At 36.7% G+C, this 25,782-nt stretch overlaps 1 protein-coding gene across 1 annotated transcript; it reads left to right on the forward strand.

The window, feature by feature from the left end:
- The first annotated feature begins 23,137 nt into the window (after window positions 1–23,137).
- On the forward strand, window positions 23,138–25,446 carry LOC136982653 (zinc finger MYM-type protein 1-like). The gene has a single exon (XM_067279214.1). The coding sequence runs from the start codon at window positions 23,287–23,289 to the stop codon at window positions 25,444–25,446; it is 2,160 nt and encodes a 719-aa protein (XP_067135315.1). The 5' UTR covers window positions 23,138–23,286.
- Window positions 25,447–25,782: the final 336 nt, after the last annotated feature.

The following is a 25,782-nucleotide window of genomic DNA, read 5'->3' on the forward strand; positions in this document are numbered from 1 at the left end:
CAATTACAAATTCGAACGCAGTCATTGCTTGAAGGTTTCATATTTTATTGTATTTCGTGTAAGTTAAAACGGTAATAATTTGAAAAGGATTGATCTACGCATGCTTGATGACAGTTTCTGTACCTGTAAGGTTTACAGGTATGTTTTTGGAGATACTACTGTGTTTTTTTTTTTTTTTTTTTTCATTTCATGCTTTTAAAACAGTAACATTAGTTCACTCATCTACAATGTATTTAGCGGTTAGCGGCTAGCGGTTAGCGGTTAGCGGAATTTATCCATTTATCTGTGGAAGGCTGAAAAACACCGTATAAGTAGCAAACGTTGGATTATCTATAGAAGAATCCGACGTTTTTCGATTTTGATAAATGCCATTTTCCATTAATGGAGATGAGGAATCCAGAAATGTAATGTGGGTCTCTTTAACTCCCCACCCGTCGCACAGTGGGTCGTGAGACGATTCTAGGAGGACAAAAGTCAAAAAATGCATAACTGATAATGACCCTTACGTATTTATGAATTAATAAACAACATTCCAGTGAGTCAATTGATATCGATAATTTTTAAAATACGCCCTGTGGAGTTGCCCAGCAACAAAAGAAAAGCATCAATTTTATATCTCGTTGGATTCATAACGTTAGTGCCGTGTTCGGACTTGTTTAGATTACTTGTTTCGCTGGCTGTTTTGAGTGTTTTTATCCAACATTAAGATGAATAGTAATCGCCGATGTATGTATTTTAATATGCATATTTTATTAATAATAGTCAATGATGAGATTTTATATAAAACAATCGCAAACCCAAGGGATTTTTACACTTTATTTTAAATAAGTAGCACTTTAAAACTTCTGCATTTTTTTCGTATGTCTTTGTACGTTTTAATTTCATTTTTTTCCGGATTTTTGAAGGTTTTATAATTATGTCTAACAGATACAGTATTTGTGTGCGGAAATGTGCAGATTTTGATGTATAACCATTTTTTCTTTCACAGGTGTTGGCTTGTAGTCAAGAGTGAAATTTTTGAAAACCCAAGAGAGAAAGATAAAATGATAAGTGGGTCATTCGAATTACAAAATATTATCGTACACTACATTTAAAAAACGTTTAATTTAACAAATCCTAGTCGAGTTATGGAAAATGAGTTACGTCGAATCATTTCTTCTTTTTCCGTTGGTCTAAATCAGCGGTTCTTAACCTTTTTAGTGGTCAGCAACCCCTTGAATCTGAAAATAAGCTCTTGCACCCGCTTAAAATTGTGCGTATATTTGTTGCACGAGGGTTTTACCCAATTCTCAAACTGTATTAGAGTGAATCCATGCTATAGAAGTACTGTGTTATAAGGGGTTGCCTGTAAATATTGTTACAAACCTCGTTTACGTTCTTATTCAAGGTATGTGAACACGTCTCAACTAGTTTCTGTACTCACGTGACAATACGACTACATTAACTGCATGTACTGACGACTGATGACTAGCGCGATTGCCGAGAGACAGTAGAGTAGAGAGTGTAGAAGTGAGATGGTAGAGAGTAAAGAAGTGGTGTGCCTTGTTGCTGAGTACCACGGTTTGTAGAGAACAGGATCGCCTATGTAGTGCTTCGCAGCTATTATATATATGTGTGTATATATATTGTTGTTCGTTTATGTCGTGTCGCGTGTATGTTTTTGTACGGGTCATTTTCGTTTCCTTCCGTGATACCACCATCTACCTGCTGGCTGGGCTTTCGTTGTGGTGATTGGCCCGTCGTGAGGTCACGTGGGGCGGAGTGACGTCGGCTAGCGGGAAGTTATAAAAACACGTGTAACCCATGTACAGCTCTCTTTTTTTACTTTGTCCTGAGACTGCCTCTTGAGGACTTTTGTTGGTTGGCAATCTGAAGATGCGGCGGGCCGTCAGAGGAAGAAAGCGGAGGTAAAAGGACGAACGCAGGAATTACGGCGCAGAAAGGGAATCGACTTCCATCGAAGGAATTATGCGAAATGAAAAAGGGATTACTATCTAACAACGAGAAGGACTAACTGTAGTATCACCGTTTTTTTGTATTACAAAAGAAAGTTTGTATATTTAGTTGTAATAATTGTCGGGTAAAATAGAGCCTCGCGTAGAGAGAAGGAAACTTAGGAAGGTGATAATCGGACAGTATTAAGATTGTAACGCGATCGGATTCCGGGATTGAGTCGTGTATCGGCAATTAATTGTGTTTTTTCGTCTACAATAAACCTCTTGTTTGTTCAATTACACGCTTCCACCGACTATTCATTTTTTTTTCGGGTGTTATTCCCTTTCAAACCCGCAGACCACGCGTTTGCGGAGTTCACACCTAGTTCGTTTTTTTTTAATTTTTGAAATTTTTCTCGCACTCCTGAGGGTGCACGCACCCCAGATTAAAAACCACTGGTCTAAATCAAAGATGGAAGAGATGTAATCGAAATATCAAACATTTTTCAACAAAAAATCATTCATGGCCCAATGATCAGATAATTATCAAAAATGTCGATTTGCCACAAATTAGTGCAAGCTGTAAGACACCACAAAACAAATAATGAGACGTCCCAAAGAGGATTTTTCGAAAACTGGACCGAGAGCAAAAATGAGAAAAGTTCAAGAAATCATTGATGATCGAAACATGAACGAAATTACTTATGCTGCTGAGGTAAAGTTAAGATTATCTGGAAAAAGAGACGCAGCTAACGTAGTAAAAAGTATTATGAAATCTCCAAAATCAGCGACGAGATTGAAAAAGACATTTAATCGACAATCGGTACAACACAATATGTATTTTCCCGAGGAAGCTCTGGCTTTAATTACCTCCATGAAATTAACTAAATCGCAGTATATAATGTTACGGCTAGGGATTGCAATCCAGCGGTGTTTTGAATCCAGCTGGATTGAAATCATCTCAGCTGGATCCAGCGTGGATGAATTTTTGGTGCAATAAAGTGTTATCTGTCTGTCTATCTATCCTGCAATTTGTTTTTTTTTAATGAAATAAAAAAAATTTAAAAACTACTTAAGAAGCTTTTATTATTTAGACTGGTCACTATAAATCAGTAAAACTTCTTACACATTTAGGTAGTAAACTTAACTATGGTTCGGTTTAACACTTGAGATAGAGATAATTAACTTTAAATGTTTAGTTAGATTACAATTATAATGTAATCTTTAAGTTAAATAATAGCAAAGGTAATTCTACTGATTAATTTGTATTAATCTATATATATAATCGAGACGAGTTAATAATAATAATAATAATAACAAAACTGCGTCAAACAGCTGGTTAGCTCGGGGATGCCTCTTTGGTGAGACGGAAGGATTCACGATCGCCATACAGGATCAGGTCATAAATACTAAAAACTACAGAAAACACATACTCAAAGATGCAACACTCACAAATGACACATGCAGAAAATGTCACATCATGCCAGAAACTATACAACACATCACCTCTGGTTGCAAGCTCTTGGCACAGACAGATTATTTACACAGACATAATCAAGTAGCAAATATAATACACCAAGAGCTTGCAAAGAAACATTAGTAGACATTCACGAGCCATACTACAAATACATTCTACAGACAGTATTGGAGAACAACACGCACAAAATGTACTACGACAGAGCCATAATCACAGATAAAACAATTTATCACAACAGACCAGACATCATACTCATTGACAAACACAATAAAATCACATACATTATAAACATATCCATTCCAAACACTCACAATATACAAAACGCATGCACTGAAAAAATTAGCAAGTACACAGAACTCGCCCAGGAAATAAGGCATCTGTGGAGGATGGATAGGGTGCTTATTGTACCTGTTGTTCTCTCCTCTACAGGTGTCATACCACACACACTACACAAAAGCCTGGGCACATTACAATTGAATAGAAACACATACATCACACTACAGAAGGCCACTATATTGAATACATGTCATATTGTGAGAAAATTCCTGAATACAGACACACACACTGATACACTTCTTTAATTTCTGTTTTGGTTACTATGCCTTGACTTTGGTCCGGCATAGTACACAGCCACCGGTGTTAACCGAGTATATCTCACTTAACCCAACATAATAATAATAATAATCGGCGCAGGGCTCAAACGATTAGGAGTTGAAAGTTGAAATTTGGTACACAGGGTACGTCACGAGAACGCACACTAAGAAGGGATTTTTCGAAATACCTCACCACGGGGGAGAGGAACATGATTAAGTCTTAACACTTCCATCAACAATGGAAGTGAGAAGTAACAATGGAAGTGAGAAGTAACAATGGAAATGTTAAGAGCCCAAACGGTTAAGAGTTGAAAGTTGAAATTTGGTACATAGTTACGGTACGTCACGAAAACGCACACTAAGAAGGGATTTTTCGAAATTCCTCCCCACGGGGAGAGGGACAGGATTAAGGCTTAACACTTCCATTGTTGATGGAAGTGTTAAGTAACAATGGAGAACAAGAGAAAGCGACGTGCAAGTTTTACGGGCGCTGGAGGAAATAAAAGAAAAAGAGTCATACGTTAGAACATATTCGATTTTCAAATTTAAACAGATTAGTTCGGTTTTTCTCGACTTTTCTTCTTTAGAACATTCGATGAAAATCGAACAATATTAGAATATTCGATTTTCAAATTCGACCTTTCTTTAGAAATATTTAGTTTGTTGATGAAATTACTCTTTTTCTTCTATGACTATAACGTAATAATCTTAATCTTCGCTATCGTTACTTTTGCCCGAGCAACGCCGGGCCTATCTACTAGTATATTATAATAATGTAAGGACGGATAATCAGTGGCTAAGTGGCTATCAGTCTTACCAGTTTTTATATATAGGATCTACATATTAGTCTGTAGTTATTTATAAGTATATAAAACCAGTGGCGATATTCGAAATATTTAACAAAGGGTTCGCTAAAAGAAAATTTTCTTAATTTTTTTTTGCTGAAATGATGCATTAGCAACATTAGCCTCAAAAACTGACCTTAAGATACCCATATAAATAAAAAAGATGCGTTCGCAAAATTAAGTCGGTTAAAATTTAACATTGTTTATGCCAGAACTATATTTTTTATAAATAATAAAAAAGAGTGTTCAAAATGGTTTATTTTGTACTGTACATATTTTAATATTGCGCCATGACACGCACACGTCTAACAACTAACTGGCCCCCTTTGCGGCCGGATGGCCGAGCGGTCAAGGTTAGCAGCCTGCCGCCCTGGGGGACCCGGGATCGAATCCGGACGGGTCGAAAAATCCCCAGGAATTTTTCGGGGGGTGGTCCGTCCGGATACGTCGGTCCCCGTCCCTCACCACCCGGCCGCCCCATTGTGGGCCTGGCTGAACCCATAATGGGCTTGCTATAAGAGGCCCTCTTAGTGCCCACTGGGCGGAAAGAGTTACAAAAAAAAAAAAAAAAAAAAAAAAAACTGGCTCCCCTCCGGAACCGGCTCATGCTCCGAGCAGTTTTCCCGGAAACTATGAACTAGACCGTTCATAGGCTCTAGTTTAGTAGTATTACAGAGTATAATACATATATTTTAATATATTTTTTAAAAGAAACAAAACCACTGAGAAATGTTACGTGTGTTAACAAGGTTCGGAAAACTTTGAAAATTTTAACAACGGGTTCGACCGAACCCTGTGCGAACCCGCTGAATATCACCACCGTAAAAAACTATGTACTGGAAGTAGAATAAGTTAAATAAACTACACCTTTATCAATCCAGCAGAATTTAATAAAATACAGTAGAGCGTCGTTAATCGGAACACTGGTAATCGGAATCGCCGGTAATCGGCACGATTTTCAGTCGGACTGTGTCATGCTGAATCGAACGTTTTTGATACTAAATTTACTTTTTTTTTTTAGCTCTTTCCGCCCTGTGGGCACTAAGAGGGCCTCTTTTAGTAGGCCCATTATGGGTTCGGCCAGGCCCACAATGGGGCGACCGGGTGGTGAGGGACGGGGCCCGACATATCCGAACGGACCACCCCCGAAAAATTCCTGGGAATTATTCGACCCCGGGTCCTCCAGAGCGGTAGGCTGCCACCTTGACCGCTCGGCCATCCGGCCTGATACTAAATTTACTTCTAAATTATAATTTTTTTGTTCTTTTATATTTTTTAATATATTTATTTTGTTTGTACAAAATGCAGAAATAATTTTTAACGATACGATAGCCTCGATTATTATTATAAAAATTTTCGTTAGGCTTAAAATCGACGAAAATTCAACACGAAGCGACACGCAACGGAGAAAAATTCAACACGAAGCGACACGCAATGGAGAAAAATTTGAACATCGGACAAGTTAATGTATTTTTTCGTACATAATGGGTAATCGGAACAACCCCAGTCCCCAATTGATTCCGATTTTTGACTCTCTACTGTAATAACGTTTTCAATCGTTTTTAACGATCTTCCTCGGTTACAAAAAAAATAGAACATTAAATATAGAACATAAAATGTGTTCGGAATAAATATAAAAATTAACGGAAAACGCCCAAACGGACAAAATATAGATAAATAAACAAAATAAATAGCGGAAAAAATATATACAGGGTGTTTTTTTTTAAACTGACGATACTCAGAAACATCTGTAGAGCAATCCACCCCTACAGGCAAATGTGGGTACTACTTTTTTCTTCGCGGAATCTCTTTCCCCATGTCGTCCTTAGTCACTCTCCCAAATTTGGCGACAGTCCGGCTGTTAGATTGCTCTACAGATGTCTCTGAGTACCGTCAGTTTAAAAAAAAAAACACCCTGTATATAAGATCCAACGAAACCAGCATTGTCCGTTAATAACATTAATTAATGTAAAAGGATCTCCACATGGTAGACAATGAGTCCGCATCTCTATGGTTTATACAACCAGTTGTCATGTGCGCCTTGCAGATTTCCAATCTCTCAAGATGTTTGACCGTTTGCCTATTCGTCGTCGTTTTTATAATTGCCGCTTGATCCCATTGGACGTTAACATCCTTCTGTCTTGCGTATGATGCCAGCGCAGTGTTGTCAAGGATTCTTACTGATTGTATATTTGTGCTCTTGAGCCTTTGTTTTAAACTGCGCATCGTTGCACCCATATAAACAAGCTTGGAATTGAAACGTTGGTTGTGTAAAGGCACCGAATATATACCCGTTGTTGAATTCCGATCCTCTTTCTTTTTATCGTTTCTTAAAAGTTTGAAAACAGTGGGATTACGTCCGTATACAATGCGAAAATTATTAGACCTAACAGTACATCTATGTATCTTGTTTAAAAATGGGATGTAATTAAGCACTATTATTTTTATATTTATTCCAAACACGTTTTATGTTCTATAGTTAATGTATTTTTTTTTTTTTTTTTTTTTTTGTAACTGAGGAAGATCGCTAAAAGCAATTGAATACGTTATTATTTTATTAAATTTTGCTGGATTGATTAAGGTATAGTTTATTTATAAGTAATTTAATTATTAATGTTAGTAAAGTAGTGAGTAAGTAATTAGTAGCAGTCTAGTAGTTAGCAAAGCGGCAACGCGACGACGTAGACTTTTGCGCAATTATTAAGAAAGTCAATTGAGTATTCGCGGATCCGCAGCGCTGGATCCAGCACCAAGTGCTGTATCCAGCAGGCCGAAGAATGCGCTGGATCCAGCTGGATTGCTGGATGAGGGATCCAGCAATTGCAATCCCTAGTTACGGCAAAGTGCTATAGAAAAAGGTGTTCATATTTATCCGTGTTACCACAGCATTAAGAAAGCAAAGAAAGCCTGTTATCCATCAGATGATACTATTACAGAAGATAAACGTGATATAAAACTTCAAGCTCTAGTGGACTTAACGACAGAACGTTTTTTATCACTCTAACAGATGTATTAAAGGGATTTTATGTAAAAGATAAATGCAATTTGAAGAATATTACCAGATTTGTGAGATACAAGTGGGGTTTGGATGGCAATGGAGGACAGAGTCGATACAAAGAAAGAGCTTTGGAAGAAAATTTCAAAGACGCTAATATAATTACGACGTCTTTGGTACATAATATACAAACTTTTGCTTACGACAAAAATGAGAAAAAGGTAATTTTATGGCAAAATCCTAGACCAAGTTCTACCACATATTGCAAAAGCGTTTTCGCTTCGTAAAAGAAGCTGACAAGGAAAGTCTGTATGAATTTATTCACATCAAAAACCAGATTTGTGAGATACAAAGTACCGAAATTATACATAAGAATTTCACTTTAAAAGTAAATCACGAGTTATCGAAAACATGGTCAATACTAAGGTCTGCAATGCTTTAACATCAAATAAATCGACTCAAAAGTGTTGCGTATGTAGTGCCTCATCCCCCAAACAAACGATCTTCCTAACATTAAAATGAGGCAAAGTAATGAAGAGACTTTTTCATTTGGTCTATTCACTCTTCATTGTCACATAAGATTCATGGAATGCATTCTTCACATAGCGAATCGAAGGATATTAAAAAGTGACAAGTGCGCAAGACCGAAGAGAAAGAGTCAGTATCAACAAGAAAGAAAAATATTATTGATAGATTTAGAACCGAAACTGGTCTACTTCTGGATACTCCCAAGCGAGGTGGTGAAAACACCAACGACGGTAATTCGGCAAGGAGATTTTTTCGAATGCTACTCTTACTGCAGAGATAACCGGTGTTAACAAGAACCTAATAGAACGATTTTCGGTTATATTACAAGCACTGGCATCCGGCTACAAGCAAGTTCGAAATCTACACGAAGGGAACAGCGGAGTTATATATGACGCTTTATCATTGGTATCCCATGCCAGTCACTCTTCACAAAGTTTTAATACACGGATCAAAAATTATATCTTCGTTTCTCGTTACAATAGGACAATTGTCCGAAGTGCAAATAGCTAGACACAAGGAATTTAAAAAATTTCGTGAGAATTATTCCCGAAAAACTTCTAGAATAAACATTAATATAGATATTTTAGATAATCTTTTAATTTCTTATGCTCCTCTCCAGTGCCGTAACTAGGACGGTGCCAGCGGTGCCCAGGCACAGGGCGCAGAGCCGGGGGGCGTAGAAATGGCCTGGACCAGATTTTGGGGCATAGTTACAGAAGCTCGCACCGAGCGCATATAAGGCTAGTTACGGCGCTAATATTCTAATTACAAACCTTAGATCACTTGGTGTGAAGAAAAAACTCCGTTTAACCGCTAACGTTTTAAAATTACTAAAAGCACCGAGCGTGACCGTAGTACAAGATGAATCCGAGTCAAATTCCGAATGTGACTCCAATAGAAAAATTTTTAGTTGATACAATATCTAAGTAAAAAATTTTTATTGTAAAAATGAATTGCACTAAACTACATATTTAAGTCCTGCTAGAATCGTCTCACGATTTAAAACCACCGAAATTTAATAGCATGAATCTTTCTAATACACGAACCTTGCAAAATTTCAGAAATTTTCGAATGCACAGGAGTTATTAAGTTCAAACAGGGTAAACAAAATCGTGCCACACACAAATATGCACACATTGACATACAAAAAAAAACTGAATGTTTTTTCCCTCCTCGACGTTTCAAAGTCCCCTAAGTCCAAAAATATAAAAATCTTGAAAAGCGGTCATTTTGAACCGTTCGCCATATTTCCCATTGTTATCTACGGTATGACAGAACCAGGAAAATAAAAACAGGAGTCCATGATCTCGTTTTCGATATACAAAGGTATTACAGTGACAATGTCCGTGCTCTCTGATGCAACGAGTGCACTTAACAAAATTTAGGCCTAGGCAGCGGCGTAGCTAGAGTTCTCCGGTCTCGGTGCGGAATCAGATTTGTGGATCCCGAATTACCATTTACCATTACCATTACGGAATAGACACCCCTACCGATAAATTTTTCGGCAGGGGTGTGCTTTTTCCGTAATGGTAATCGGGAACGTCCAAACAAAAGCAAGTAATTTTTTCTGTAAATTTCGGCTTTTGAATTTATTTTTTCCGTTTTGTGCGATGTAAAACAAATAATATTAGGATACATTTAAATTTTAAAAACTTACTTTTCGAGCTTTCTGACTAGCAAAATCAGAAATAACAGAATCGAAATCGATGGAATCAGTAACTTCACGTTCAATGGATAAAATGGCAAGGTTCGTCAATCTCAGGTTGCTCATTGTCGACCTCAGGTAGTTTTTAATTAGCTTCAGCTTGGAAAAGCTTCTCTCACAAGTTGCAACACTAACTCCGATTGTTAATTAAGAAGATTCAGAGACCGATTTCTATATTCGGTACTGAATCGATCAATTTGTATCGATGAATAAAATACAGAAGCTCCATTGGTCCATCTTGACAAATCAGACTAAGTTCCGAAGATACAGCAACGAAGTCTTGAAGCCGTTTTCATTCAAGAACAAATTCTTTTTTGTCGATTTCTTCCAGAGCGTTTTCAAGGTCCACTTCCGAAACAGGATCCAGCAAAATTGCGGGCATTAAGAAGTTGTATTTCTTTCGTTTGATGAATGATGCATTAAAAATTTTTTTGTTTTGTTTACGTAAACAGTCTAAAATATTTTTGAGTAGTGGTTTATATAGTGTATAACTAGATTAGAGTAGAGTTGCTGGTTTTTTCCTGTGTAAAAGGGGCCCCAGTAGCTCGAGCAGCAAAGTGCAAATTTTGCTTCGTTCTGATTGCCGTGAAAAATTTTTCGGGTCTTTTTTTCTTGTGATATTGGGGGCCCCATCGGCCTATCGCTTTTCAGGGGCTCGGTGCGGACCGCACCTACCGCACCCCCTAGCTACGCCACTGGGCCTAGGGGTCAAAAACAAAAACAGTATTACGTATGCCTAATGGAAAATAGGCGCGAAAAACAAACAAAACACAAGAACAAAGCAATCGGTGAAAATTGCTTTGTTCTCGGATTGTCTTTCCGTACGTGGCCAGTGGAAGGATCGTGTTTCCTGTAGCCTGCAGGTACTAGGATAGCTCTTTTGTGGCGGCAAGTGCAAAGTTTACCTGTCCGCTCTGTACAAAAATCGTCTCTTCTGTGCCTAACAGGTGCAGAGATCGCTTCTTTCCTTCTGGCTCCGCTTCAATTCTATCGCGATACGACAAAGTCGCGCGATGTCCTAGTGTTACAACAAATAGTGTAAACTACTTAATTTGTAGAAATAATAGCAACTCTTCTTGAATGTCTTGAAATCTCTATTCTTCTCAATTCTTCAATATCTACTTTCTCATAAAAAACATTTCGTCATGCTTGACGGGAGAATTTCTAGTATATACATAACAGCCGAGAAAGTAAAAGCAAGATAACTTTTAATACAATTTTCCATCGGTTAATATCAAAATAGTAAATAGTTTTGTTTTTGTAAAATCACCGATCGTACATTTAGAAAGTAAATATAAAAAGAAATAGTCATGGAAAACTCTAAAATGGCGTAGAATGCATTGTGAATGTCAAGAAATCGTAAATATGATAACATTGTTATTTTTCGTCTCCGGTCAAAAAGTAGGGTACCGTTGAACTCGTCTCGGGGATAATATACTCAAAGTCCCGAAATTCCACCGGGAGTAATCTATACAACAGCCCTCATTTTAATATAAATATATGAATTCAAATGAAATTCTTTTTCCGTTTAAAAAAATAATAGACTATTTTCGCAGCTACATGAATGGAAGTGTGGGTTCGAATCTAGATAAGGCGGCTCTTCTCTTCTTCCTATTGGAACTCTTTAATTCATTTTGGAAAGATAATGGCCGAGAAAATTAAAATAAACACACTATCTCATTGTTTTAGTAAATTCGGGAGTTATCTAATTTAAATTGTAATCAAACGTTGAAAAAATTATTTGTTTATTCAGGCAATCGCTCGCCTTCCGACGGTAAAGATGAAAAAATGTTAATGGGAGAAATATATTTATTTTATTAGTTTATGAATTTATAGTACAATTCAAGAGACTTTTTGATTTACAATATTGAAATAAAAATATTGTTTCGTTTAATTTTAGTAATTTTTCTTGTGATAATGGATCTTATATGATAATACAATATATTGAAGACAATTAAAATTAATAGACGGCTTCATTATTTCACAGAAATTAACTTGGCCCGTACGTTCAAAATAAAATAACCATGGACATCGCACGTTGTTATCAAATAAAAAGAAAAATCGGTTTCGGTACCTTCGGTTGAGTATTTGAAGCCGCTGATAGAATTATGGGCGAAGACGTAGCGATAAAAAGTCGAAGATAGTAACACGATGACACCGCAATTGTTCGACGAAAGGAAATCTACGATGCAATCAAATGTAAGGTAGCCGACTTCCAGGGGAAAACAGTTAATCACGCGTCAGGAAAACCTAGGGTCGAAATCGTATGTGGGTGGTGGCGGTAGGAGACAAAGATGACAAATGTCTTACACAAAACCGTTTATTCTAACTAAGTAAGTTAACTTACATATTATCGAGGTACAGCACGATCTAGATTCTAGATCGTTATGGTAATGTTGGTACGGTGACGTTGGGAACGTTCCGGGCTTCTTAGGTCGATTTCAGAGAGACTTTTTTGTGGCACTGGTGTATGGATGGATGGGGTCCCGTCGTAGAGGAGGAGGAGTTCTGTCGGCCACTGTAGGCGGAAAAGTTGGTTTCACGGGATCTTCGGACAGTCTTGACTGGAGCAGACTCGACTGGAGAGGAACCGCCCTTCGACCCTGAGATCCGGAGTTTTTATAAGATTTTCCCGAAACCCGAGACCGATCCGAATCGAGAGGGGTTGACGGAGCCTTTGAAGTTCGCGCTCGTATTTTACGCCGTTATGGTCCCAAACAATCTGTCATATGTTCCGGCGGCTAATTTCCCCCCTTTGTTTCTCCCGACACGTGTTTTCGAGCACCTGAACAAAGCTCCTCTCTCGGTCGACATCCCCTCGGTCGTTCTCATCGAGTCGCGTTTGTTTAAGGATAAGTTTTAAGAAAGTTTCTTTCGTCTCTGGTCTGCATCACCAACCACTGTATTCCTGACCCGAGTTGACCCTCGAAATTTCCCGACTTTGGAACTTTATAATTATTCACCATTTCTGCGCGTTTTTGCGACCCTTACACAAAGAAACAAGAGGATTTCCGAAATTAATTCGTTACGGAAGAGATCGGGATTATAAATTCTTGATAACCTAATTATTGGGTCCAAGTTTGGTAGAGTTATTCAAATATTGCAATTGCCAATTTTCGCTAAAAACGATATTTATGCTAGCCGTAGACATGCTTAATAGAATCGAATATTTACACAGTAAAAATTATATTCATCGAGACATCAACCGAATAATTTTCTTATGGGTTGGGCAAGAAAAAGTAAAACTGTGTACTTGACTGATTTCGGTTTAGCCAAGGAATACATCGATCCACATAAAAACAGGCATATACTGTGCCGAGATGGCAAAGGATTAACATATACTGCGAAATATGCCAGCATTAATACTCATGAATAGAACAAAGTCGAAGAGACGATATGGAATCTCTCGGATACGTCATCCTCTACTTTCTGAGAGGTTTTCTTCCTTGGCAGCGTGTGAATAAACCTATTAAACAACAGAAGTACGAAGAAATTGCTCAGTTAAAGAAAGTTCGTCCCATCAACGAATTATGTAAGGACCACCTGAAACAAATTGCAACGTACATGAAATACTGTCGTGGATTAAGTTTCGAAGAGAAACCCGATTACAAGTACCTGAAAGGGATGTTACAAAGTGCCTTTGAACAGAATGGTTACCAGTTTAACAGAATTTACGACTAGACTATAAAAAGATATAAAGAAAACTCACTCTAATACAACTGGCTGAATAATATTTGCATATTCAGAAAATGCGGTATCGTCCCCAAACAAAATTCAAACAAAGAAATAATAAAAACTTCTAAAAACGCCAATGACATAATTTACAACAGAATATTTACAACAAGATTATAAATATTCTGTTGATTTTTTAAAATGAAATTTAAAAATTATTTTAATATACATTTTATTTATATATCATAATATTAAAGTTTCCACAGCCGGATGGCCGAAAGGATACGGTGTCAGACTACTGTTCTAGGTACCCGGGATTGATTCCTGACGAGTCGAAAATCCCAAGAATTTTTCAGAGAGTACTTTTGTCTGGATATATCGGGTCAGTTCTCACCATCCGCCATGGTGAGAACTGGCCCGTAAACCTGGCTGAACTCATAATGGTTTGCCAAATTGTTTGTCATATTAAGGGATATATTTTTCGAGAGAGAAAAACGTGTTTATAAATTTTACATATTTTACGGATTTAAGTAATTTTAACATTTTACGGCATAACAGTGTTTCTTTGCATAGAAATGAAGCGTAAAAACAGATTTCCTTTAGTGTACATAGTACTAAGAGCAGTGGCGTGCCGTCCTTGAGCTCGCTTGTCTGAAATGAGTTCCGAAGTGTTTCTAGCAAGGCGACGTCATGGGTTAGTGGGTAGAGAGGTGGACTGCCGTCAGCCTAGTAAAGATAAGATTAATAATATGTAATTGTATTTACAGGCAACAGATGGCGACTACAGATGACTTCAGGCACGTGACGAGGCCCGCGGACCGTGTGAAAGGGACAGGCAGCGGCGGAGAAAACAGGCTGGGGAAGCGCGTGAAAACAGCAAGGAAGATGTGCGCGCGCTTTTTTTCTTTTTTTTGAATGGTAGGCTCCCCTTTTGGGCACGGTGTCACGTGACCTGAAATGACTTAGGCGAATTTTCGGGGCTTATATCTCGTGAAGGGTCGCGCGTAGGGGTATGGTTTCTTTAATTTTTTGTTTGCACAAGGGAGGGCTGCAATTTGAGGTGGTCGCCACTTCCTCATTCGGAGGGTAAATTGTGCCGCGGAATGTCCACCGTAGAGAGGTAAAAGACGATCTTTTTAAATTCTACGTTTTGAGGCTTGACCATCTTCGAAAATTGCCCGAAATTCGTTTAAATAAGTCGATAAATATCTTTATCGTTCATCGCATGAAATAAATCAAATTCTTAGGATTTCGATTTATTTCGTCCAATATTATTTCGCTTTTCAGAGAGATTCGTTGGTCGCCGTCGGGGTTCCGGGTATTAATGCAACATCAAACTGCATAAAGTTAATATTAAAACTACTGAAAAACCTTTATAATACGGCCGAACGAAAATGAAGTCCGAGACAACGGGGAAATCAACACAGAGGATAAACAGATTGAGCCAGGGAGAAATGACCATTTTTTTCCTTGAGTTTCTGACTTTTTAAAGGATCTACACTAAATTCTTAATTTGATGGGTTAATCAATTTGACATCTCCGTTCAACTTGGTCCGCAAGTGTTGATTCAACTTTGAAACTTTCGCTCGTATCGCTCATGCCATGATTATTTATTTTCTGACAGCTAAGAATTTTTTTTTTTTTTTTTTGTCTTCATTACTTACAACGCGACAATTTTGATTTCGAAGGAATGCAACATTTATTTCCAAATTTTGCCATGTCTACGAGAGTCAGAGTCAAAACTGGATTTTTCCGTTAGTTCGCGTCGACCTCAGGGGGCTGCAATTTGAAAAAATTGTAGACCTCTAAATTCCCACTGTCCTCTGTCCGTCTGTCTTAATCTCGAGAACGGAGTTAGATGGAAATTCGAGACCAGATACGGAAACCTTAGAGACAGGAGGCCCCAATTAACTATATACAAATTTCTGATGCAAATCGGATATCACGTTTTTTCAGTTCAAATCCCCCCCCCCGATAGATGACCGGCACGACTCTATCGTTAAAGAAAAAGTATGATGTACAGGGACAAGCCACTACTAATTTGAGGTGGAGAGCATATATTTTAAATTAAACGATTTAAAAATATGATTAAAAATTACAGCCCGACATTGTGACGACGTCACAATAAATAATTGCTCGTATTTATAGTTTGTTTGTGAAAACTTTGGTTTCAACTTATGAAAATATTTACAATGAAAAAGCACATTTTGATCTTTGTCGTGTTATGAAACACAATATTAAAGTTAAAATCCTTCTAATAAGGAATTAATAACTGTTGGAAATAGCATTTGCCCATCAAAAATAGACAAAGACAGCATGCCAGTAAGTGCATATCTTTATCGTCCATCTGAGACGATAGAGATTCTAGTTTGAGAAACTAGACCATCTGAGACGATAGAGATGGTCTAGTTTCTACATCTGAAGACTGAGATGTAGAAACTAGACCATTAGGACATGTACAAATTATTCATTTCAATCAAACATTATTGATAACGACGATTAAATTTACTTTCTCAAATATAATTTCAGTCTTTTACATTTAAAACAATCATAAATGTACTTTTATATATTCGATAAATATCAAAAATTCATTTTATGTTACATATAATTTTCGAAAATTGTTGTCACTTTGAATTAAATATTGCAACCTGTTTTAAATGCTGAAAACTGTTTACGATTTAATTTTTCTCCCAATTTCTGAAATCATATTTTCATTTTTATGATTGTTACTCCAGAAAACAGAAATGCGTGGATCTCATCCATGGAAGCTGAATATATTTCAGCTAGAATTGCAGATCAAGAATTAATGAATTTGAGAGGTATTTTATCTGAATTTGATGAGTAATGTAATCCTCAAAGTTGATAACATAACAATTTACACCATCTATCCTTTCCTTTGACTTTTTTGTTTGCACAAGGGAGGGCTACAATTTGAGGGTGGTCGCCCCTCCCTCATTCGGAGGGTAAATTGTGCCGCGGAATGTCCACCGTAGAGAGGTAAAAGTCGATCTTTTTAAATTCTACGTCTTGAGGCTTGACCGAAACGTGTTGGAAAGATGTCGATGATGGATGGATACGATTTCTGTGATGAAAACGTCTGAGAATTTAAACAGGGGTAAGCATATTGATGTAAGACTACATTATAGACCTGTGTAGAAACAAGAAAATTTGAATTTAACATATTAGTTCAAATAAAAATATTGTTATTTTTACTTCCTGACTCTGTTATACGTATATAACAAATGGAAAATATGGCGAATGGTCAAAACATAACCCCCTCCTTCCAATATTTTTTACATTTTTGGAGTCGGGGACCTTGAAACGTCGAGAAATGCGAAACATTCGGGATTTTTTTTCTGTACATATGGATGCTGGTATGTGTGGCACGATTTTGTTCACCCTGTTTGAAGCTTGATAATTGCTGTGCTTTCTGTCGAAATTTTTTGAAATTTTGCAGAGAGGTTTGTTTATTAGGGAGGTTGATGTTACTAAATTTTCGTGGTTAAAGGTTGACAAGGTGGGGAGATAATGGGAGTCGTGAAAGTGACAGTTAATAGAAATATAAATATTAATGACATTTACGAATAAATAATGTTTAAAATCGAATTAAAATAGTATTTATAAGCAGTCCTTTAACAAAGAAAAAGCAATATCAAAGTTAAAAACGAGAAAATTTCATATATTAAAAAAATTTCGAATATTTATAGCTGACTCTTCCTATGCTCAAACCAAACTTTTGATGCAAAGCGATATGAGAGCTCGAAGTGGCAGAAATATTTATTACGCTACTTTCGTAGCATTAGAGCTAAGATTTCTCCAACGGGATTCCGGCTGTTTTTTAACTCGAGAAATTTCGCAAATTTCTTAAAAGTTTAATTTTTTCTTATTTTTTGTTGAGGTTGAGGAAATTTTGCAAATACAAAGTATAATTAACTCATAAACTGTCAAAATACATTTTTATTTATTAATTTTAAGCCCTCTTATTAGTTTTTTTTTTTTTTTAATTTTTACTCGTTATGGCATGTCACAGATTGTCAATAATCAATATGTAGCCTATTTGTAGCAGGACTCTAAAAATTCTTTACTTGTCAGAACCTGCAATATCTCGAATAATTGCGCCGATGCTGTCTTGATAATCATGCACGGTAACTCGAATAACTGCATTATGCCAGGTTGCACAAATTGGGAAAGGATACAAACGAGTACGACGTATGCAAGTATGAAGTTTTTCTTCATAAACCCGGTTATTAAAGCCAAACGAACTGCAAAGTTATCGGGATGTAGGCATGATGTTTCTATTAAAGCAGCCGGGGTAGACAAATCAATAACACTGACAGTAAAAGAAGTACTGCAACACATCTCGAACACGACCTAGAAATCTTTAAGGTTACAGGTGAAAAAACACATAACATCTGTCTTCTCTTAAATGCATTAAAGACGATCAATTGAATCGGAAAGGGTATTTTCGTAGCAGGACTTTTCATTACTAAAATAAGAACCAGATGGGATTTGATTTCAAGATTTATTTTATATCAAAAATAATTAATTATATCCTTATTATATCACTGACTGAAAACTGATCTGTTTCCCGGGAAATAGATCAATTTTTCCGGGAATCCCGGGACAAGCAAAGAACCGGGAAATGGGAAACTCTAGAGCTCAGAGACCAGTATATCTACTGATACTGTCGATGATGGATAAGTTAACGCGTTGGTGCGTTCATAGAGCAAAATTTAAACGTTTTGCTAAAATACTTGCTATTCTGTTAACTATTATAATATTCCAAGAGAACGTACGAGAAGCTGTAGCGTCGAATACTGCGTCTTGCCTTAATATTGTGTGTTTAAATGGATATTGCCAAGACGGACGTTGTCTGTGTGATCGAGGTTGGCAAGGTTCGTCTTGTCATCGATGCGGAGGACGAGTTAGGTAATGACCTTTATAACTCATTACGTTATTTACAGTAGAGTCTCGTACAACGCGGGGGATTTGTTACTCATTATAGGAAATCGCGTTATCGAAACCTGCATTATCACACGATTTATGAAAGTTTAAACCTTGGCCTATAAGTTGAAAAAAAAAAAAAAAGTATACCTCTGATCGACAAAATTCGAGGATTGTTGCTTGCTTTATTTGCGCGTCGTACGGGACTGTACTGTATACAGATTAAGGGAATATAAGTTTTTTTTTCTTATTTCATTTTAAAAAGGAGATATATTTAATATACATTTATAAAACTCAAAACATTTTTCCGGACGATCTACATATAAAGTGCTATAAATGAAAAATTGTAGGACTACTTATCGATTGCCTCCCGTTCGAGACGCCATTGCTTAAGCTTATCGTGACCGTGGAGATGCACGTTGGACGGCGGATGCACACAAACAGTGTCACGTGACTACATCTCGCGTTTCCAGACAGATTTTCTTTTCGCAGAAGAATCCGTTGTTTTTTCACTACACTTTGCAGGCATCACGTGATAAAGCAACGCTGTCTTATTATTAACACGTGATTACCTATGTGACTTCGAACAGCCCGCGGACCACGGTTTGACGAACTTTGCTTAGTTACGCTTCCGTAACACCGTAATTGTTCTATACCCAAATCCGACTGAAGATTTGACAACGACGATTTAGGGTCGATTTACACACAACAGTGACGTGCTGGCACAGTGAATTTTTGGTGCAGTAAGCATCGATAAATATCACACATAGCCAATCAGAGTTTCATCTACGACACTTGTATGATTGACAGAATACAGATCACGTGTCGTAGATGAAACTCTAGCTATATGTGATATTTATCGATGCTTACTGCACCAAACGGTCACTGTGCCGGCACGTCACTATTGTGGGTAAATCGACCCTTATTTTTCGATATTAATGACAACTTTATTTGTAATCAGCATTTACAGTTTTTTTATAAAACCCATCCCTACCCTCAAAATTAAGCCTTTTGCCATTTTATAATAGTTAAAAATAAAATATTTAGTTTAATAATAGTAAAATACGATGATAGATGATGCCGCCAAATGTTGCAGGGAAAGTTAAACTCGTTGCTGGATTTTTTTTAATGATGATAAGACCTAAAGATGAGAGCAATATCAAAAGTTTTAATCAAGGATGTTACAAAGAACTTCTAAGTGTAAGGAGTTCATTTTTAATGTACAGTGGAATTCTGATACAGTGAACAGGCAAGAGACTACTAGTTTTAGTTCATTGTATCCGATTTTCATTTATCATAAGATTTATTAAAATGCAATAATTTACTGAATATTCAATAGACCTGTTGAAAATGAATGCCAGAACTTCTAACACACACTGTGAGTTAATAAAAACTTTTATTAAACAAAATGGAACATATACGAGTATATTAATATTAAAACTTCACACAATTCTGTGATAACATTTTTCCACGTCTGAAGAACAAAAAACCGGGAAGAGAATAACGACTAAAGTAAAGGGTAGGGGAAGCTTGAGAGCAACAACGACTAGTGTTGCCGTCAAACAACAGAAGAAAATTCTAAGAATGTTTTCCTTATTTTTCAACAAAAACTGTATTTATGAAGCACTTTTATTGCCTTTTATGACTATCTAATTCTGTACAACTTTGAAAAAATCTTTAATCGACTTTTGCTTGTAATTCTTAATGAGATTTTCGTTCAGTACTTTCTCCAATTGGCAAATATTGTTTGAGAATATATCTGAATCTGATTCTTCTTGAAGTTTGGCAAGACCTTTCACTCATGTTATTTCCAGTACTTGGCCTCTTCAGTACTTGTAATAGGAACAATTGCTTCATACTCTCCACTTTCTTCCTTTGCTTCATCTTGTTCCATATTTTTTTCTGTGGCAATCACAGTTCACAAAGTCTTTTCATCTGTAAGGACTCCTTCTGTAGCAAGATCGTTGTCAAAGATGCTAATGAGACTGAGTACGAAAGAGTGAAGAATTTTAGGTTAATGAGGAATGTGGTTCATCAGTTATATTCATGCCAGTAACTGATATAGTACTGTACTTTCTAGTAAACAACAGGTTGTTTCTAAGAAAAGGAGCAGCACATAGTTTACCAGGTGTTTCTGAGTTCACTAGAGGTGATTGAGGTCTCTCATATAGAGGTTCAGAATAATTTGGTTCAATGTGACTGAATTTCCATTATAACCGTATTCACTATATCCAATGTAAAATGCATTAAGAGCATAACGGATTTGCCAGGACTATACTGTCCGGTTCAATAAAACAGAGGTTAAATTATATTCGAGTTTTGTTCCACTGTATTTAAAAGTGACCATTTGTACTGATTTTATAGCCTGTTTTATTAAATATGTGCATTGTGATATATCAGATTTTCTTTGTTTAAGAACATTTAATGGTTGAGTGCTTGTAAACTAATACTGTTAAAGTAATAATAAACAAAGCTTTTAGCCCACGACTATAAATTAGATAGAGTTAAATAACCTAAATAAATAGGATTTAACAATTTGGAGGGCTTATCACACCAAGGCTGACAGAAAGAAGGACCAGATCTTTTACAAAAACATTTCAAATTTAGGTAAGGATGCATTTCGGGTACAATGACCCCTCATCAGCTTACAAACACATGGCACCAACATAATAATTATAACACTATATATATTAGATACTGTACTGTATATATTATAGTTATTATATTATATATTAGATACTGTACTGTATATATTAGATATCCCTTTGTATTGGCTAACTATTAGTGTTATAATTGTTATGTTGGTGTCATGTGTTTGTAAGCTGATGAGGGGTCCTTGTACCCGAAATGCATCCTTACCTAAATTTGAATGTGATTATTAAAGACTAACTTTTTGTAAAAGACCTGGTCCTTCTTTCTGTCGGTTTTGGTGTGATAAGCCCTCCAAATTGTTAAATCCTATTTATTGGTCACTGGTAGAAGAGTTTCTAGCTCATATGTGGCTTTATACTCCTTGAAGAAACAGGAAATGGTCGCTCGGCGATCGAAGAGTCGGCCTTATAGAAGACGGCCAGTCCGGGAAGACAGAGGAGAGGTCGCGACGCGACCAAAGACGACCACCGCGAGAAGGGGAGATAGAATGCCTTCCGGGAGGACTTGGGGGAAGCTGGCCCCTATTCAGGCGTCGTTGGCAAGGAGGAAAACCCGGAAAAATCTAATACTGTTGAAAATGAATGCCAGAACTTCTAACACACACTGTGAGTTAATAAAAACTTTTATTAAACAAAATGGAACATATACGAGTATATTAATATTAAAACTTGAAACTGCCAGCTCGTCCGAGTGAGGCGCGACCCCCGATCGAACTCCGGTGTTTAGGGTCTGGTCACCGCCGTTATGAGCGGAGACGGAGAAATCCTATTTATTTAGGTTATTTAACTCTAACTGTTAAAGTAGCTGGAGTCACTGACAAAATGATTTGCAAAATCAATGTTTTGAATATTTCATCATTACTTTTACAGTTAATAACTGCTACTTTACAACTGGTTAATATTAGTAAAAAAAATAAACACTGCAAAAACCTAACAAGCCAGCGAGAAAATTACGCAGAAAGTGCGAACATTTTTGTTGCTTGTGTCATCTCAGCAGGTATGGTCTATGACTGACGATGCCCATGTCAGGCAACAGACTGCTGAAAAGACACGGGAAAAGAGGAGGGGATTTATATTTCGTAGAAAGACTTCCAGGCAGTCAACGTCGCGATAGTTTATGGAGGGTGGCCTTGTAAATTTCTACTTGTTCTAGATGTTTAAACACATGTAGTTTAGATTCGTATTGCAGGAGGTTTGTCTCATGGAAGTCCACCTGGATGCCGAGGTCGGTTGCGTAGGAAGCCAAAGCCGTATTGTTTAAACTTATTTGATGTTTGATGTTCCTTGAGACGGATGGGCGATACGTAGCACCTATGTACAGTACCTATGCAGGTGGCAGTTTGCCCGTTTCTGACGATGCCCGTTTAACTCGGTCGAAAACGTTCGTACTTCGTGTATAATTTTCTCGCTGGTTTGTTAAATAGATGATAGGAAATGATTTAAATTGTTGACTGTCTTGTCAATTTTTTAAAATTTGATATGCTGGAAGTTCGTTCAAATAAAAGTTTTATGATTTTAAACTAAAACTTGTTCACATCAAGTGAAAGTTATGTAGGCAAGGTCATGTTACTTCAAACACAGTGTACAGAGTATATTAATTCTCTGGGTTAGGTTAGCATGCGCCATATGCTTAAGAGAAAGTTTTGACTGTCAATATACTTTTTATATGAGAACAAATATGCCAATAATAATTTATTCTAACGTGTAAACTCGGTTATCATTTGTGATTGCTTTTACATTGACAGCTAGAGACTAGCCGGTTTTAGTCAGTGCGATGCTTGCGGGAATTCGATCGCTTGCTCTTGCGGAGGTTTGCGGCAGAAAACAAGTGCGTGCGCATGACGTCATACGAAGCATTTAACACGGCCAAATTGTATCGAAAGCTTGCGGTACCCAGTCAGCATACATGTATTGAAATTTAAGTTGTGAATTGTCGCTAATTATGGAAAGTGAAGAGTCTTGTATAATCAGTGACCTGTTACAAAAACCGTTTTCTAGAAGAAATGCAGCTGAAAAAATCGAAATTGTGAGGAATAATAGACCATGTCCTGAGATTCCAAATTTAACTTCCAATCATAAAGACAAGAATGGAAAATATGTACGACATTTTAAAATATCTCAATACGTAAATATACCTTGGTTAGCTGGATCTAAAAAATTAAATAAACTATTCTGCTGGCCCTGCTTGTTATTTTCAACAGACAATGGAGTGTGGAGTAAAAATGGGTTTGTGAATTTGAATTGTCTTTCTGTGGCTGTTAGTAGACATGAGAAATCTGTAAGTCACCTTAAATCTTTTATCAGTCTGAATATTTTTGGGAGGACAAGTATTAATCACCAGCTTAATGAGCATCAGAGAATTAGTGATCAGATGCATAATGAAAAAGTCAAGAAAAACCACGACATTCTTAAACGGTTGATTGATGTTGTGTGTTTCCTGGGAAAGCAGGACTTGCCTTTTCATGGCCACGACGAGTCAGATACTTCTCACAAAAAAGGAAACTACATAGAACTTCTGGAGTTAATTCGTCTATATGATCCACTATTAGAGAACCATTTAAAAGAATCAACAGTTTTCCGGGACACCTCTTCTGCAATCCAAAATGATTTGATTGTCTCCATCTCTTCAGTAATTACAGACAGAATAAAGCAGGAACTCGAGCAGACTGAGTTTGTAGCACTGATTTTAGATGAAACTTCTGACATAATAAACAAATCGCAGCTCTCAACTGTTCTTCGTTTCGTTGATCAAAATGGAAAGACTCGGGAAAGATTCCTCTACTTCACTGATATTAGCAGCCATCGTTCAGCTGTAGCATTTTTAGAGAATGTTAAAATTGTTCTGAATGATTTCAAGTGTGGTAGCAAACTTATTGCACAAACCTATGATGGCACTGCAGTAATGGCAGACCAAGTCAACAGTTTAAATGTAAAAGTTAAAGAGCTATATCCCACTGCAGTTTTTGTTCACTGCTATGGCCACATGCTAAATTTAACTCTGCAACAATCATCCTTAAATATCAAGGAATGCAGGGTTTTTTTCCAAACACTTTCAGGACTTTCAGAATTTTTTTCAATGTCTTCTAAACAAACATACGCTCTTCAGTGTTTTGTTGAAAAGAAATTTCCTTCAGTCACCCCTACAAGATGGAATTTTGCCTCACGACTTGTGAATACTGTAATGGAAAAATATGACATGATAATAATGTTCTTCCAAGACTTACTTGAACACACTGCAGATTGGGATAATGATACTGTCATAAAGTCTCAAGGATTCTTGTCTTTCCTGCAAAAGTTTCAGACTCGCTTCTTACTGAATGTCTTTTCTCAAGTATTTTCATTTACTGATGTTCTCTCCAATATTCTTCAGACAAAAGGTATGGATATTGCATACAGTGTTAAAAAAGTAGAAGAAACAACCAAGAAACTGGAAGAAATAAGAGAATGCAATTTCAGGAAAACATTTGAAGAAGTAACAGAAACAAGGAAAGACTGTGAACCACCACTCAAAAAATACATGGTGCATAGTACACAGGACATCACAGAATACAAATGTCTCTTCGTGGAGATCATGGATAATATAATAATGCAAATAAAGAGTAGGTTTCAGTCCATGGGAAAACTTGACTTCTTCTGCTTACTGAACAGCAACATGTATGACAAATACAAAAAAGATTTTCCTGAAAAGTCTTTAAAAACCCTGGAGATGCAGTACGGAGCATTTTTTGATATCATCCGTTTGAGGAATGAATTGTCTGTTCTCTATTGTTTGCAAGAGTTTAAACATAAGCCTGTTTTTGAGTTGATTAAGTTTATGAGTGAAAGTGGCCTTCAAATGGGACTAAAGGAGGTGTATAAACTTGCTACATTGATTGCCACAATCCCTACTACCACTGCTACAGCTGAAAGAACATTTTCTGCATTGCAGAGGATAAAAACATATTGCAAGTCAACTCAAGGACAAGAAAGACTATCTTCGCTAGCAGTGTTGTCAATTGAAAAAGCTTTACTTGATGACTTAAAAATTCGACCAACATTTTATGATGAAGTGATACAGAAGTTTATAATGAAGAACAGGAGAACAGACTTTACCTTCAAGTGAAAGATTGTTACAATGATCATCTTCCATCAAATACTCCATAACACATTTGCAAGTAATTTTTGTCTTATTTCACTTATATCAATTTTATGTTTATATAGTGTGATAGTGTGTGTGTGTGTGTGTGTGTGTGGATATAATGGGCTTTATAATAGTCCATACTTTTTCATTCACACCAAATAATGTTTCTGCCTATTATTCCTATTATACTTTTCAGCTTGCCCAAAAATTTTGGTCAGGATTCACCCCTGATTAAAGAATACACAGAATATCAAATTTAAATTAAATATTATAAGATATTTCTCTTAATTATCAAAATAAAAATAAAAAGAAAAGAAT

Source organism: Centruroides vittatus, unplaced genomic scaffold, assembly GCF_030686945.1.
Source record: "Centruroides vittatus isolate TY-2023 unplaced genomic scaffold, ASM3068694v2 contig_858, whole genome shotgun sequence".
NCBI classification, from domain to species: Eukaryota; Metazoa; Arthropoda; class Arachnida; order Scorpiones; family Buthidae; genus Centruroides; species Centruroides vittatus.